Source organism: Mytilus trossulus, chromosome 14 (genome assembly GCF_036588685.1).
Source record: "Mytilus trossulus isolate FHL-02 chromosome 14, PNRI_Mtr1.1.1.hap1, whole genome shotgun sequence".
In the NCBI taxonomy this organism is placed as follows: domain Eukaryota; kingdom Metazoa; phylum Mollusca; class Bivalvia; order Mytilida; family Mytilidae; genus Mytilus; species Mytilus trossulus.
Window position 1 is genome coordinate 43328039 of NC_086386.1, and position 18776 is coordinate 43346814.

At 30.8% G+C, this 18776-nt stretch overlaps 1 protein-coding gene across 1 annotated transcript; it reads right to left on the reverse strand.

Moving 5' to 3' along the window:
- Window positions 1–9015: 9015 nt before the first annotated feature.
- Window positions 9016–18740, reverse strand: LOC134696981 (autophagy-related protein 13-like). The gene is made up of 5 exons (XM_063558948.1): window positions 18317–18740; window positions 16641–17203; window positions 11669–11836; window positions 10922–11252; window positions 9016–10150 (listed from the first exon to the last, which is right to left on the reverse strand). The coding sequence occupies exons 1-5, from the start codon at window positions 18467–18469 to the stop codon at window positions 9941–9943; spliced, it is 1425 nt and encodes a 474-aa protein (XP_063415018.1). The 5' UTR covers window positions 18470–18740; the 3' UTR covers window positions 9016–9940.
- Window positions 18741–18776: the final 36 nt, after the last annotated feature.

Genomic DNA, 18776 nt, shown 5'->3' on the forward strand with positions numbered 1-18776 from the left:
TAGTAAAAAAAACTTACCAGTTTGAGGGACCATATGCTGTACAATTTATAAGATAGTATCCAGAAGTAAATTTTGTAAATAAATAAATCCATTTTTTCCATATTTTACTTTTAAATGGACTTAGTTTTTCTGCGGGGAACCATTACATTCACTCTGTGGTTAAAGTTTTTAAAATTTTAATAACTTTCTTAAACTATTCTGGGTTTGTACCAAACTTGGACAGAAGCTTATTTATGATCATAAGATTGTATCCAGAAGTAAAGTTTGTAAAAATATTACTCCGTTTTTTCTGTAATTTACTTTTAAATGGACTTAGATTTTCTTACAATCATAAAATAGTAACAAGAGGAATATTTTTATTGATTTTTTTTCCTCATTGTTGTTGAGCCTGGGATTTACAGCAAAAATAGGCGAGACACTGGGTTCCGTGGAACCCTTACAAATTTTTTACAAATTGTGACTTTGATGGCTAGTTGTTTCATTGGAACTCATACCACATCTTCTTATATCTATGCTATTATATGAAAAAGGTGTTTTTCACTTTAAATTTGAAACAAGTTAATTTTTGTTTACCAGAATTGGTTATGATTACATATTAGAGGAAATATATTTTTGAAACTCACAATTAGAATGTAGAAGTATATACTTCATGTTTGTTGTCTAGTCGGATAGTTTAAAAGTCAACATAATGTATTACAGCGGATTCCCTTGAGTGTGTAGCCAAAGGTAATATCTTAGGTTAGCTTGCTTGTTAGCTGAACCATGAACCCTTCTTTAAGAATAGACTAGTCAAACAGAAAACCAATATATCGGTCTGTTAGAATGTGCTACTTCAAAAGGAGGGTAGTATACCTGACCTAATAATGACTTCACGGTTCAGCTAACAAGCAAGCTAACCAAAGATATTACCTTTCGCTACACACTCAATGGAATCTGCTGTAAAGAAAAGGGCATTCTATGTCAATATCAAATGATAGCTTATGAAAATAGTTTTGCAAATGATATTTGAACTTTTAATTATAAAAATGCAAAAAATCATGCATAGATGATGTAATTTAGTATATATACATGCATTGGTTCAATTTTTTGCCATGTAGTTATAATTTCATGAACTTTTCGCATATGGCTTTAAAACATATATTTTTATTTATATATACAACAATATATTCAGATTTTAATAGGCAGAAACTATTGTGTCTTTACATGTTTGTTAACAAATTTGGTTACAAGTTTTTATTATGTATATGTATTACCAATAAATTTTAAGTACTCTACAATGGTTGTTAGTCTTTTTTCATTTAATTTCAAGGAGGTAAAAGACCAATTTATGCTGATTATTTCTACATAACATTGCTCTTGTGAAAATGGACTGATGTGATGTTTTAGCCATACTAGTCAATTCAATAATTTTCTATTTGTACTATAACAATCAGAAGATATGGTATGGTTGTTGAAGAGACAAATCTCCATCAGAGATCACATGATGTAAAAGTTTGCAACTGTACTGCATTCACAACAATGAGCAAAACCCACACCACAATGCATGCCATAAATAAACCCTAAAAAAAGATGTAAGGGTTTCACGGAACCCAATGTCTTGCATACTTTATATTTATAAGTAAGATACGGAAAAACAGGAAATAAAATTTCCTTCTAGATACTAGTTTATTCCTCAGTATGTAAATATAAAACATCTACAAATAAGGCTTTCTTTAAAATAAAGCATTTCAAGTAAGATTAGTTCAAAATAGTCCAGTGGTTCTTGAAAGACTTTTGTATTGCCTGTGACCAAAGTGGCAAAATAAAAGACTTATAAAATACAATCCAGCTTCAGGAGTGTTAACTATTTGTGTAAAGATTTATATTTCAGAGGGTAGAAGATGCTGCATACTTTAAACATATGCCTTATGTTGAGAAGTATCCTTCTGTATTGTTTCCAATGACTTTAAACTCACTTAAGATTGCTTAAAAAAATATATTTATACCCCCGCTTTAAAAAAGGGGGGGTATACTGTTTAACCTCCGTCCGCCAGTCAGTCCGTCCCACAAAACTTTCGTCACATTTTTCTCAGGAACTACACATCCACCCTTTCTGTAATTTGGTATCAACATTAACATATGTCAGCCATACCGTGTGATGCGTTTTCAGATTCATCACTTGACAACTTCCTGTTTACCGAACACTTGTATGATTTTACACATGATAGCCAAATTGAAAATTTTCGTCACACTTTTCTCAGGAACTACAATACAAGGATTTCTGAAATTTGGTTTCAGGATTTATATAAGTCAGCTTTACCGTGTGATGCGTTTTCAGATTCATCACTACACAACTTCCTGTTTACCGAACACTTGTATGATTTTACACATGATAGCCAAGTTGAAAATTTTCGTCACATTTTTCTAAGGAACTACAATACAAGGATTTCTGAAATTTGGTTTCACGATTTATATAAGTCAGCTTTACCGTGTGATGCGTTTTCAGATTCATCACTAGACAACTTCCTGTTTACCGAACACTTGTATGATTTTACACATGATAGCCAAGTTGAAAATTTTCGTCACATTTTTCTCAGGAACTACAATACAAGGATTTCTGAAATTTGGTTTTACGATTTATATAAGTCAGCTTTACCGTGTGATGCGTTTTCAGATTCATCACTCGACAACTTCCTGCTTACCGAACACTTGTATGATTTTACACATGATAGCCAAGTTGAAAATTTTCGTCACATTTTTCTCAGGATCTACAATACAAGGATTTCTGAAATTTGGTTTCACGATTTATATAAGTCAGCTTTACCGTGTGATGCGTTTTCAGATTCATCACTAGACAACTTCCTGTTTACCGAACACTTGTATGATTTTACACATGATAGCCAAGTTGAAAATTTTCGTCACATTTTTCTCAGGAACTACAATACAAGGATTTCTGAAATTTGGTTTCACGATTTATATAAGTCAGCTTTACCTTGTGATGCGTTTTCAGATTCATCACTCGACAACTTCCTGTTTACCGAACACTTGTATGATTTTACACATGATAGCCAAGTTGAAAATTTTCGTCACATTTTTCTCAGGAACAACAATACAAGGATTTCTGAAATTTGGTTTCACGATTTATATAAGTCAGCTTTACCGTGTGATGCGTTTTCAGATTCATCACTCGACAACTTCCTGTTTACTGAACACTTGCATATTTTTACACTATTAATATTATCCACTTGCGGTGGGGGTATCATCAGTGAGCAGTAGCTCGCAGTTTCACTTGTTTTTTAATGAAAAACAAATTTCTTGCTTATTATGAAAAATAGGATAACATTTTTAGTAAATCAGTTCCTTGCAATGTCTACAGAACATGACATCAGGTTGGGTTCACTTACCTCAACCTCAGTTCACAGATAAGTTATCAGGATTTGAGTTATTTGTTTTAGTTTGTTTCTTCGATACTATAAGTAGTAGGTCAACTATATGGGTTGTATGTAATGATTGCAAGATGTATATGTCAGTCTGGCAGGTTTCATCAGACTGACCTCATTGTAATGGTTCATTGGACAGTTTGGATTTTCAGTGAAAGGTCAACTATTTCTATTGAAGTAGATTGTAGAGAATCTATTTGTAGTTGACCTTGACCTCACATTCTACAAAAGAAATGGCTGTACCAAGTCAGGAATATGACAGTTGTGTTTCATTTGTTTGATGTGTTTGAGCTTTTGGTTACAGACTTTCCAGTGTTCTCCCCAGAGCCTTTTAGCATCATGGTAATGTGATGCTATAACCTTAAATGTGATGCTATCTGAAGTGGGTTTCTTATAGATTTTGTTATGGATGTGATGCTTTATTTTTTAGAAACAAGATGGTGTTTCATTTTCCCCTTTTTACCAGGATTCTTAATAAAATATCTGGGGAGAACACTGCTTTCCGTTTTGAATTGTCCTAGGAGTTCAATATTTGTTATTTTACTTTTTTTCATGGTTTATTTGTCATTTTTTTTCTTTTTCTTGGTTAAGTCTGTTTCTTAGATACTATAAGCACAAATCAACTATATTTACGGTATCAAATAATTGTTAGGTGTGCATGGTGTGTATCAAATAATTGTTAGGTGTGCATGATGTGTATAAAAATAATTGTTAGGTGTGCATGGTGTGTATCAAGTAATTGTTAGGTCTGCATGGTGTGTATCAAATAATTGTTAGGTGTGCATGGTGTGTATCAAATAATTGTTAGGTGTGCATGGTGTGTATCAAATAATTGTTAGGTCTGCATGGTGTGTATCAAATAATTGTTAGGTCTGCATGGTGTGTATCATCTGTCATTGACCTTGTTTTCCTTGATAATCAGTCCATATGATTTGGTTATACTGATGCCATCAAAATTGGAGAGGCAAACTAAAGTTATAGAACGGAAACATAAATTAAGCAATTTTTAGGTTTATTAAGGGGCATAACTCAAGAATGGTAAAAAAGACACCACCTAATTTGAAACTTGATCCGTATTATTAAGTTAAGGCATACTTAAGTTAGAGAATGGAAATGAAAAATTCAGCAGTTTTTTCCATTTGTAAAGGAGCATAACTCTAGAACTGTTATAGTGATGACACAAAAATTCAAATTTAATCTGTGTTTTGTGGTAATAAGCATTGTGTATAAGTTTCATAACATTTGAATGAGACAAACTAAAGTACAAGAACAGAAACCAACTTTTGGAGGTACAAACATTCAGACAGACAAGGGTAAAACTTAATGCCCTCTCCACTATGACAGGGGCAAAACAAAATTTGTCTGAACTTAAGAAAATGCCTATATATGTGTAAAGATAGGCATAACAATTTAGGGTAAGCAGAAAGGCTGGAAACTGAACTCTTTTAGATTTAGGGACAACATCAAAAGATAGATGTAGGATAAAAAACTTAAATCAAATAGTTTGGAGGTGGGGGTTAGAGTGGTCAACATTGCTGTTAGTTTTGTTAATCCAAAAACGATTTTACATATATCCATATAGGTAAATCAATTTTTCCCAAATTAAGTTAAGAGGGGGTCGTGAAAAAACTATGTGAATTAAGTTTTTTATCCTTCATTGAACTTTTGATGTCGTCCCTTATGCCCTATCTCATCTTCAATGACTTCTCAATAATAAATTAAAATACTATCATTAGTATCTTACAGTTTTAATATCTCCTTTATTAATAACAAACACAACATGACAGATGTCATGATTTTAACAAGTGACATTTTGTACATAAAAAGTAACAAACAGTGGTTTAAGTGTCACATTCACTTGCAAAATGACATTTTCAACATCAAGAAAATCACATCCTGGTAGCCTGTATGATTTAGGGTGGTACCTAACACCTTGACTAAAATTAATGTGGCTAAAATAGATTTTCATTAAATTTTGACAAAGTATTTACTGTGACCCTTTGACAAAAAAACAAAAATTTGACAAAAACTTGAACTGCAAACTTTATCGAAAAAAAATATTTGATGTTTAGCAGTTTGACAAACACTCACTTGATCATTGAGAATATCAATATATTTCATTAACAATAAAATGTGAATAAAGAGTTCAGTTGATTTTTTACAGTGTTATCTCCCTTTAGCGTTGTGTACCACCTTTATATGTTCAAATCCTTCAAATTCCATTAATGATGTTAATGTTCTACCATTCTACAGATATTAAAGCACATTTCCCAGTGAATACTATTAGGTTAAAGATTATAACATTCACAAAATAAATTTAGGGTGGGAAAGTACACAAAATCTAGGGCTACTGTTAACAAAACTATACAAAAAATAAAAACCCACCATTAGACAACCTCCTTTCTAAGCAGTAACAACTATTGCATTCAGTATGAAAATGATCACATATAAAAATAAAAAGATGTGATATGATTACAAATGAGAAAACTATTCACTACAGACCAAATGATGTAGTCTGTTCAGTTCCACATGCACCTAAAATTGAACGCAGTGTGCAAAATAGTAACATTTGTAAAATAATTTTACCCAAAAAATTAAAGAAGTGTAGAAAGAATAAGGGTCAATTATTCCTGTTTTTTTTTTTAATCTAAGATCTAAGCAATTTTAACATCAATAGCAAACAATTTTAATATCATCTCTTTTGAAACTAAATATAGAATTGTCTTGATCAAGAAATACTGTAAATTTAGAGCATAACATGCTTTTGTTTTTTGGATGAATCAAATGATTAATATCTCTCAATATCTTGTTGGGAAAATAAGTGACCTGTAGATGTACAGTAGCAAATATTTCAAAAGTTTATATATCTTTACAGGATAGTAATAATAAAAACTTCATTTTAAGGTGGTACCCAACACTTTCACTAAAATTAATTTGGCTTGTTTTATTTTTATAAAATTTTAACAAAGTATTCACTTTGACCCTAAAACAAGTATATAAAATTTTCTAAAATTTTGAACCAACTGTTTTGTCAGAAAAATTACACTGGTTATATAGCAGTTTAACAAACAACAATTTTGATCATTGAGAAGCTTAATATTCCCTTTACAACACAATGTAATTAAAATGATTAGCTGATTTTACAGAGTTATCTCCCTGTAGTGTTAGGTACCACCTTAATTGTGTTTTAAAGTAAATATCTGTATCTGTTATATCGATCGATTGGGTATTTGCTTTACATTGTTTCAGCACAGAAAGGCTATGTCACATCAATCTCATTAGATATTTGTTACTAAAATATAGATATTCAGAAATACATAAAATATAATGTGCAAGTCTTGTCCCAAGAAACAAGGTACAAACTATTCATGTATCTGGACCATGTTTCCTTAAGGTGGTACCCAACACTTGCACTTACATGAATTTGGCTCGTTTAATTTTCATAAAATTTTGTCAAAGTGTAAATTTACTTTGACCCTTTGACAAAAATATAAAACTTCTAAAAAATTTGAACCAACCAGTTTATCAGAAAAATCACACTGGTTATATAGCAGTTTGACAAACACTGCATTTGATCATTGAGAAGCTTGATATTCCCTTAACAACACAACGTAATTAAAACGATTAGCTGATTTTACAGAGTTATCTCCCTGTAGTGTTAGGTACCACCTTTATAAAGAATATAAGGTATTCAAATGAAAATATGCAGTTGTAAATGTACACATAAATGTAAAAGATGCAAACAAACAATTAATGCAGCAAAGTTGCCATTTTTAAGTAATCACATTTAGGCAGTTATCTTAAAATCAATATTCTATTCACTCATTATGACTTACAACAAAAACCCAATTTAAAAAGTTTAAACAATTACTAACAAATGATGCAACAGTTTCACAACTTTTAACCATTTGTTTCTGTTTTAGCTTAATCAGAATATGCCTCCTGGAACTTATATTTTATATTCTGATATCCTTCTTTGTGAGCGTCCTTTTAGTTTAATAATCTTATGTTTTGTCTGCTGAACAACAATTTCATTCAAAATGTGTAAAATCAATTTTTGAATTAATGGTATGCAAACAAACATTTGACAGAGGAATGCTTAAGGTGGTACCCATCACTTTCACTAAAATTAATTTGGCGCGTTTAATTTTCATAAAATTTTGACAAAAATATAAAAAATCAAAAATTTTGAACCAACCACGTTGTCAGAAATATTACACTGGTTATATAGCAATTTGACAAACACTGTTTTTGATCATTGAGAAACTTAATATTCCCTTAAGAACGCAACGTAATTAAAACTTTTAGCTGATATTACAGAGTTATCTCCCTGTAGTGTAAGGTACCACCTTAATAATCTTACGTTTTGTCTGCTGAACAAAAATAACATTCAAAATGTGTAAAATCAATTTTTGCATGCTAACAAACATTTGACAGAGGAATGCTTAATATTGAAAATTCTTTCCTTACAATTTATTCTTTGCAAAATACTAAACAAATCCACAACATCATGTTTAAACTGGCAGTGGCATAAATGTTTATTCTAATTTCATCAAAACCTTTTGTCAAAGGGAGACAATTATAAGCTGAATGGCATTTGGAAAATTATGACTATAGACACTTGGAGCTCAGTCATAAACAAATCCTTTTTTTTTAATTTACAAATAAGTCAAATTATGTATTATGATATAAATGTGTTTACAATTTAGATTTGTGGAATCTAGAAAATGACAAACATGTTGATGTAAACTTTAAATGTATGTTTCATAATGAATCTTGAAGTATAAAAATCAATGTAATAGTAATTATGTGTTTTGCCTAAATCCCATGGGTCCCGAATTTAAATAAAGTGAATTCCATGAAGTTTTTTAGTGTATGCTAGGATTTTTTGTTTTAAACTTATCGAACACATCACTTGTTTCCCAATAAATCAATATTTTTTAAATGAACAATGAAAATTACCTTTCATGAACAAAAGTGTTTTCTTAAAAATATAGGAGTTAATGCACTTCAATAAATATTTTTAAAAATATATAACACATTTATATAGAAAAAAATCTATAAATATGAAAACTGCCCTAATGTTTTTAACATTATTATTTACATGTATATATATATCAGATATCAAAGTTTGAGATGATACATAGAGAGACTGTTTATGTGATTATAAATACATTTCTCTAATTCTATGGAAATTTATCCCTTTTCGAACCCATTGTATAAAAAAAATTAATCAACGTGTGGTTGCTTGTGATCTCAGAAGATCATTGGATGATTTTAAGGGTCATGACCTTTTTGGCTGACTGGATTAACCAAAATATGATAACAGGTGTTAATGAAATTGACAACTTCGTGCAATGTGAAAGGCACTCGAAGGGGATTTTAGGTAAACAAAAAAAGAAAATGTCTTTTTAATCATTAAAGAAACAGATTCTTACATAGTTACTCGTGGATTATCGGATTTATCCAATCTCGATAGTTAAATTATAAATTTTAAAGTACTCGCCGAGGCGGCTCGAACTTTAAAATTGATAATTTAACTATCTCGATTGGATAAATCCGATAATCCACTGGTATCAATGTAAGAATCTATATGTATACAGATTATATGCTGCTAACTTTCAAGGTATCAGTTGTAATGAGTTTGGCTGAACATGCTAAAAATTAACATGATTAACAACAACAAATTTTCTTCCATTGAAAAAATCCTTTTTTTTTGTTTTGTGTGTAATTTGTAGAGTTTGTAAAAACTTATATTTAAAATTCATAGAACTTCAATATAATCAAAGTTAAATTTGAAAATAAACAAGTATTTAAAAGTATGAAACACAAAAAATGAGAATTCATTTTTATACTTAGGATACAAGTTTTCATGGATCTTGTTGGTTTAGGTAAATTACGATTTAAAAAAAAGGTTAGGTAAGTATAAATTTTTCTTAAGGCTTCATGACAATGTAAGCAAACAGAATTTAGAAAAAAAGGAATCTACACTTTTCTATGCATTCTTGTTAAAGCAAAACATCTTAAATTTATCATTTATAAACACCACTCTTTAACACTTTTACAAAATAAAAATCATTACAGAAAATAATGCACTGGGTTCAACCCAAATCATGAATCTCAAACGTAAACAAACTACCAAACAGTTTATATCTTTTACAGTAGACACAAACATTACAAACTGATTCTGCAAAAAATCACAAACATATATCTGGTCCAGCCATACCACAAACATTTTATGTACACCAAAACGATTTTGGTCATTTTAATTGCACAATTCATCAACAACAAAAAATGAAAAAAATATCATTTAACTTCCTTGACGATTCCACAACTTTTTTTTCAAGTCATTCATTCCAGTGATAATTTCAAAACTTCTGCATGCATTGCGGCGAAGATTTGTCAATCTCTGCAATCATCAAATTCATTCAAGTGAAGTTTCAACAACTTCTGCATTCATACTCAGTAAAGATTCCTCAACTTTTGCATTCTTCCGAGTAAAGTTTCAACGACTTCTGCATTCATTCCGGTGAAGATTCCACCACTTCTCCTATGAATGAGTCAAACTCATACACATTAGATTCAAACATGCTTAACTGATCTGTAATTTGTTCTAATGTTTCACCAACTGTAGGTTCTTCTGTGAACATGTTCAGACTAGGGGCTAATGAAAAATCACGGTAGAACTTTCCAAGGTCTGTATTAGGATCTGCACCAGCAAATGGTGTTTTCTAAAACAGATAACAGTCATAATTAGATCCACAACAACAAAAAAAGAAAGAGAGGAGTAAAATTGAAGTTATTTATTATGTAGGTTACTAGGCATTGCTAGGTATAATATAAAACATTTCTTTTTTTCACTTTGCATCTTATCATGTTTGTGTAAAGTTCCAATTTTACATAACTTTAAAAACAAAATCTAAATCAGAATGACAAAAATAAAACATTGAAGGGTATTGAAAAGTAAATAAAAGAATTTATAGTAAATAGTGTTTTCTAAAACAAATAACAGTCATAACCAAATGTAGCTGCCATAATTATACAAACAATAACAAACAGTCAATTAAAACTGAGGTTATTTATAAGTACATATAGGTACATGTAGGTACAAAACGCAGGATAAATTTAAAACAATACAGATATTTTTTACTTGTCATTTATATGTCAAGTATGCGGTGTTAGGGTTCGAGTTTTCATAACTTAATTTTTTTTATCTTAATCAGCATGATGATAAATGACTCAAGAGCATTGCAGAGTAAATGAAAGAATTTTAATGCATAATTTTTAGGTATTTTGGTTTGTAAATTAGTTTCTGTAAAATGCTTGGAGACAATTATCTACCATTGTCTACCAAAGACCAAATGAGAGATGAAGCTATGGAATGTTTTTCTATGTTATTTAGAGTATCTAGGCAATCAACATGACATCTTTAATTAAGTTACCACAAATACATTTACATATATATTGGTGGCAGACAGGAGTTCAATAAACAAGAAACCTACCAATTCAACCATTACAAAATCATCTGGAGGTAATTCTTGACTAATAGAACTATGATTTGACAACACACTCTCATGTAGTTTTTCCCCGTCACCACTAGCGTGACTAGATGACTCTCTCCTGTCACTATCACACGAATCGTTCCGAGATTTTGAAGATTTCGACAGTTCTTTCACATTAAGTACAGTTTTATCATCTATTTTTATATCATCCTGTATGAGGTTAAGAAATGGAATGTCTTCAATGTCTGATTTACTGTCACGATGAATTTTGTTGTCTGCAAATGCTCCAATTTTCTGGTAGCTTGTAAAACTTGTCTGTTTTTCTGGATTGCTACAAATATAAAGAAAAGGGTATCAAAAATGTGATCGAAATAATTTTTATGTCTGACTCTAACCATGCTGATATATTATGTATACAATACATTTACATTGTAAAATAGAAAATGGAGAAGAAAACAAAAATGTTTCTTAAAACTAAATTAAAATAAAATCTAAGTGAATATATATATAGAAAATGTGACAGTAAATCTACGTTTCAGTATGCCAAAGTGTATAAATCAAATACTTTGAAATTTCTCATGCCTGTCTTTCTTAATAAGTTTCATTATGCATTTTTTTTTACAAAAACATCAGCTTCTGCAGGCATTTGTAATCTATGACATTTCTTTTTCTCAATTATAACTGTCATGTACCAGATTGAATTAAAACCCTTTATATATATATATTATAGATATCATTATATCTTACCTGTGTGCTTTTGAATCACGATGGTTTCGTGGTGATGTGTTGTTTATCCCGATCGGCTGTGATCTTGGGATTTGACTGTTCTTTAGAATATTATCCCCTGGACTGTTAGTGAAAGTGAAATCCTGTGTCTCATCAGAACCCTGACATAACTCATCTGCTACACTCTCACTGTAATATAAATAGAATATAAATCATGGATTTTATCTAAAATTGGAATTACTTTACAATATTCTTACAACTTACATGTACAATCTTTTTGTTGATGGGATGTACAAATACCAGCCCATCATGCCCATGCCTACCCTATTTTTTTGCTATATGTTTTGAATTCTATTTGTATCCATCTGATGAGTTGAGCTTTTTCAACTGATTTTTATAGTTAGTTATTTTGTTGTACTGTTGCACCACTATCACAGGTTAGGGGATAACATGTTAACCTCCGCCACATTCTGTATGTATTTGCCTGTCCCATGTCAGGAGCCAGCTGTAATTCAGTGGATGTTGTTTGTTGCTTAGTTACATATTTGTTTTTTGTACATGTACATTATAAATTAGGCAACTGCACAAGTGAAGAGGGAGGGCTGCTCTGTAATATAATCAACAGACATGATCTCTAAGTGACCTCATTTTAAATTACAAATGTTTTAGTGAGAACTTTTGCACAAATGAACAATAGCATAATGAACAATTGGAAATACATGTAGTATGCCCTCTCACATCTCATAGGCGGATCCAGGGGGGCCCCCCCTTTTGTGGGAAAAATTTGGTTGATTATATAGGGAATCACTGAAGCATGACTGGAGCAGCCCCCCCCCCCCCCCCCTGAGGCCAGTCGGGGGTATTAAACCATCTGTGAGATATTTGTTTGAAAATTTAAAATGAAGGATAAAATTAACAAAAGATTCATTAAAACATTAAAACTTTAAAAGACGTGTGTGCAAGTAAAATATTTTGCAAGGTTGCAGTCTGAATTTTCCTTTTCATGTGAATTTCTTTGTCAATAGTTTAATGCTTAAAAAAGTTGTTTAAATCCCTGATTTAAGCAGAGATATTTACATGTATGTCATGTACTTCAACATTTAAAATATTCAATTTGACTGCATTAAATACAGAAATTTAGAAGCTATTTTCTGAAAATTATGATCACAGTAGTGTAGAACTTACCAAACAGTCTCAACAGATAGTTGATCAACATTATGTGGCATTATAATCAAAGTCCAAACTTTATAAATAATTTTCCAATAAATTTGAGATGGCTATTTTTTTAAATCAATAATCTCTTGCAAAAAATATTACATAACTGTCAACTTCAGGTCATAATTTATATTAGTGATTAATTGGGGATTTCCTGATTTTTTTGTGTGTCACATGACAGCATGAACACATGATAAACATGATAAAGGGAAGAAAATAAATAAATTACTAAAACTGAAAGTAAAAGAGGAAGTAAAATCCAATTGGTTCAAACTATAACCTAATATCTGGGTCAACTCTTAAATTAGAATATTATAGCTTTACAGAAAATATATGGTAAACCCTAAAGTTTCAATGGCCATTTTGTACATGTATATATGTGAGATATATATGCATGTGTGCCATTGACATTGTTATCCTTTTCAGATGCATATCATACATGTGTAATAATAAATACTGGTTGCTTGAATTAATTAGAGCTGACTTAAGTCTACAACGTCATGAATGACAGAAAATCCATCTGTTCTGACATGAGTTAGGCAGCAACCATTTGATTTTCTGGGGGGGGGGCTAGGGGCTATGTTTTTTGTTGGAAAAAAAAGTTTGTTTCCATTTTTAGGACTCTGAGAAAAAAAAATTGTTTGTTTCACCCTCAGCTGCCACTATATGTAATGATAATAGTGAAAGAAAAAAATTGTTTTCGGTTTGTCGCTAAAAAAATAGATTGTTCTTCGCCGAAGGCGAAAAAAAAGTTTGCACAGAAAAAAAAATCATAGCCCCCCCCCCCCCCCCACCCAGAAAATCAAATGGCTGCTGCCTTATCTAAATATACAATGTATGTTGAGGGAAGCATTTCAGGTATTTCCTTTAAATCTATAAAAAGCTACATCTAAATATAAATGCAGCTATATGCACAGTCAACGTTCTTATCTCTTATTTGCTGAATCAATCTATTTATTAATAGGAAATATATTGTACAAGTGACATAGATATTTCATCTTTCCTCCAATCAGATTGTATTATATTTTTATATGGTTTTCATGTAGTGTAAATATGAAACCTAGGATAGGAAATCATTCAAATAGTACTACAATGTATTATAATCATGATACATGTGTAATTGTATTTATATCTTTTAATGTTTCTTACAAGGACAAGAAACAATTGTTTCATGTCTCCTAGCAAACAAAAATAGGATAGTAAATCATTTGTAAATAGGTTGATATAAAAATAATAATAACAAGCCAAACTGCCTAAGTTTTTTTTTTAAATATTTTTTTTAATTTTTCATGGAAATGTTCCAGACTATTAAATGTTCTTCTAAAATAAAAATGTTAATATATTGTCCTAGGGTAGGCATGAACAATAATTATAGGTTATTAATCATGGGGGTAGAGAGATAGAGACAAGAAACATGATTGACTGAATTATATTTTTCTTTTGATCCTATTACACCATGTACCCATACTGATACATTTGCAGTCTGTGACAAACAATCTAGGGTTTATCTGACCAAACAAGAAATTTAACGTTTCTACAATTTATTCAACTAACAAATATGTGTACATGTCATGCTTTTGTTTGGAATAATAAATATTTTTATTCTTATTTTACTTATTCTCTCTTATACATGTAAGTTTTGTCTGACATTATGTCGGTCACAGTACACTGACAAGACTGAGTTTGCATTGAGATCCGCTGCATTTGCACACATTTCCCATGTAGATAATTAATGTAACATGAAAGACCAAATAAGACACCTACTGATATTAAATAAAAATGTTAATTTTTTATGTAAAGCCAAAAATACAAAAGAAGTGTACATGTATGTACATCCAAAGAAGTACTGGGTTTCCTCCATATATAATATATATCATGTATATCATCCCTTAGCTTTAATACTTACATCATCATGATAATGTACCACAATTTACTTGATACTCAAGGAATGTTTTTGGTTAAGTACTATTTAAGCATGTAAAGCAAAGATAGTTTTGGTTAAGCACCAATCAAGTCAAGAACATTTCTATATATATTATCTACCGTAACAGGAAAAACAATTCTTAGGGTAACCCCGGTTTTAAATTTAATTCTGTTAATCTCATCATGTTAAAGATAGAAATAATCGATAATAATAAAATCCTTCAAAAAAATTGCCTCACTGGAAACCTCTAAAATTAACCCTACAAAAGCAAATCTTTCTTTCAACACATGCATGGAATATTTTTTTTATTCTTCAAAATTTTTTTTTTTACCTTCACAAGTTGGATTGCTAGGTTATCTACAGGTATACCCTATTTTAATGCCAGGAAACAGAAACAAAGAACACATGTATATAAACATTACAATGTATGTTTTATATAAAATAAAAAACACATACATGTACATGTATATGCTTTTTAAAAAGGTCCCATTTGCATATATGTGACCTTTTTTTAATGTAGCTAGGTCACAACCAACATTTGCACTCAGGCCTGGTAAATATCTGTGATGAAAATGAATAATTCATCAACCGTACTTTATTTTATTAATTACCGTTAGATATTATACATGTTAAACTAGCATTGACATGTAAATACAGGTGACTTTAGAATGTGAAACTAAGAAATTTCAAATCTGACTGAGTGTAGTAAGTTTCAGTAATACACATGTACAAATGTATGAAATATCATTTAAGCTTAAATGTATATATTCAACCCAACAGAACAAGGTTCGAAATTAATCAATGTCCAGTTTCCTGGTTACATCATCATGTTATGATGTATTAACCATTAACCTTAGAAACATCCTGTTTTCTGTCATGGTGTGGCCCTGTTACTAGATCATTTACAATATATATACCATTTATCTCATTCTGTAACTGGTACATTCATTATATCTGAGCATTGTGGTTGCAAAAAATATATTTGATTCTAATTATATCATTAATGACCCAGTTGTACCACCCCCTTTTATAATTTGATTATAAAAACAGGGAAAAAATAAAAAATGTTTCATAATTAATTTTGTCAAAATTGTTTGTAGTCGATTATATATTGATGCCTCTATCATGTCTATACACCTTTGACAGACAAACATTTTTTGTACATGTAAAGATCTAACAAATCAAACAGAAGAACTAAGCCAAGTGATATACATGATGAAATTACACTAAAACTAGAGGGAATCTTCCTTAACTTTGTAATAAACATAATTACTGTCATGGTCATGACTGTGGAAAAATCATGAAAGGTATATTATATTGATAAGATTTTGAACTTGTACATTATAATTAGGGAACTACCATTTGATTTTTATGGGGGAGCTAGGATGAAAAATGTTGTCCTGCATTTTTTTTTAGCTGTAATCTCTGTCCTGTCTTTTTATTTTTCACTCTGTTTGGTCCTGCCTTTTTTTTTTTTTAGTTTATCCTGACTTTTTTTTACCTAAAATGTCATCCTGACTTTTTTTTTTGCAAGTGTCTCATCCTGCCTTTTTTTTTACTCAAAACTCCTGTCCTGCCTATTTTTTTCAAATTTCATCCTAGCCCCCACCCCCACTCCATAAAACCAAATGGTAGCTCCCTAATTACATGTACCTAAATTTAATAATTTGGAATGTTTTTAAGCTACATTTTGTATTTAAAGGATGTATCCTTGATTGTCAAAGATTGTAATGCAATGACTATGTAATCCTTTAAAATAGACAAGCTTGTAACATCTGGCCGTATTTATTTTTATTCTGCCATGTATCTGTCATGTTGTCTGTGACAAATTTGGAAGATAAACTGTGTACTTACTTTCTTTTATATCCCAAGGAACAAGGTTTGGGGGTTGTTGGTCTCTTAGGACTAACATTGTCTTTTTTAAAATGGTCATCTTTAACTTCAAAAGGTATTTCTTTCATAGTTTTCTGTGGTGTTATTAACAGTTTTGTCCTATATGCTAAGTTTATATTGATGGTTCCAACTGGTGTAGGGACAGATCCAACCTTTGCTGTCTTGTAATCATCTCCAAGCATGAAAAACTGAGGTTCTCCATTATAAATCTTGTAGCAGATCACAAAATCGTCAGCCCCTTGCTGTCTTGATAATTTGTAGGCAGGTGTCACACGTGATACACTTAACAATGATTTGAGTGCAATACTCATCCTGTTGTACACAGCATATGAGACTTTGACATTAGGATCACAGCTATCGTGATTAAGGCTGATGAACCATGTTTCTAGAATCATTGTGTCGCCGTCAGCTGTCTTTAAAGATATTTCAACACATACACTTTGTCCTAGTAAAGTTTTCTGTCCAGCCAGTATTTTCTTTGCCTCATTGTGAACTTCCGAGATGTCTTTAATTGCCAAATTAAACTGAAAAAAAAAGATAAAACAAATCATACTCATGTACATTGTATACATACAACTGTTGGTGCATAACAATATACATGTTTTATACAAAAAGGGCTCAAGACAAAAAATCATCTACATGTAGTTTCCATACACTGTCCTCATGTCCTACAATGTCCTAACAACAAGTTTAAAGATCAAATTCAAAATTCAAATAAAGTTCATTGTAATTTTTTATTTCTTAAACATGTCAGACATCCAGTCAATGATATAAATAGGGTGGAAATGGATCTATAGACTTTTTTTTAACCCTTTTCTTATTTGAAAACATGAGCGTAAATTTAAGATTCAATGTGCAGCATCCTTCAAATTTCTGTTACCCTGACTAATACAAATAATTCAAATATATTTTATTACTAATCAAAGTGCCCACAAGGAGCAGAACAATCAACATTAATTATATACAAGTGATTACAAGTGATTCAATATGATTAAGACACAATGTTATAAAAAAAAAAAAAAAAAAAAATATATTTATCAAGACAAATACAAGATTACAACAAGCACAGTGTTTAACAATATAAGGGGGGTCACTGGGCATTTCTATATTTATATATTATTTAAGGAAACTTTCCTAAATGTGGATAAATTTGGCAATAATTCTCCGAATTTCTGGAGTATGAAAGTATCTTCAGAGGACATTAGCCAAATAAATTGTGATTTAATATCTAAACCACTAAAATTTTTAAACCGTTGTTTTATTTCATTTAAAAAGTTGAAACGAATGCATATTCAGGTCCAATCATGCCTTGAAAGGTTTTCAGCTGCACAGGTTTGTCAATTCAGGTACATTCTTAAAGTAGTGAAAACAAGCAGTTAGTAATCATACAGTGTATGAAAACAAGCAGTTAGTAATCACACAGTGTATGAAAACAAGCAGTTAGTAATCATACAGTGTATGAGAACAAGCAGTTAGTAATCATCAAAAATCTGATGGATAACTGGATACCATAAGAAGAAGAAGGCCATAATAACAAAACACTGGTTGTCTCCCTCAAATTCAGGATTTTCGGTCACTTAAAAATTAAAAGCAAGAATGCTAAAATAATTATTTATCTCCATTTCCTAATTTCTTACCCAATCTGCTCCTGTGGCACTAAGCTTAGATTTAGTTGATATTTTTTCTCCAAGTCTGGACTGAACTATGATCTGCAAGCTCTTGTAGATGAGAAACTTTGTAAATTTTTCCAAGTCTTTCCTATCTTGATTACTTAACTTTGACCCTGACATAATGATGTTTGATGTATCAATACCATAAATGACTGTCACTGTCAGTGTCAAGTTGAATTTGAAAGTGTGTCAAACCTTAATTCGACTATTCCCGTCGATTTAAATCAATGACAATATGTCATTTGAACCCTTTATGACCAAGCAACTAATATGCAACAACAATAGGCCGAATTAAATTTGCAAATTAAGCATATTCGCTTAAAATCTAAGCTTTGTTTCCACATTTTCGCTTTGTCGAGTGCCATGTTTACACGTTGAAATTTGAAAGGTCAAGGGCAAAGTTCTTCAAGATCGGGATATCGCAAAC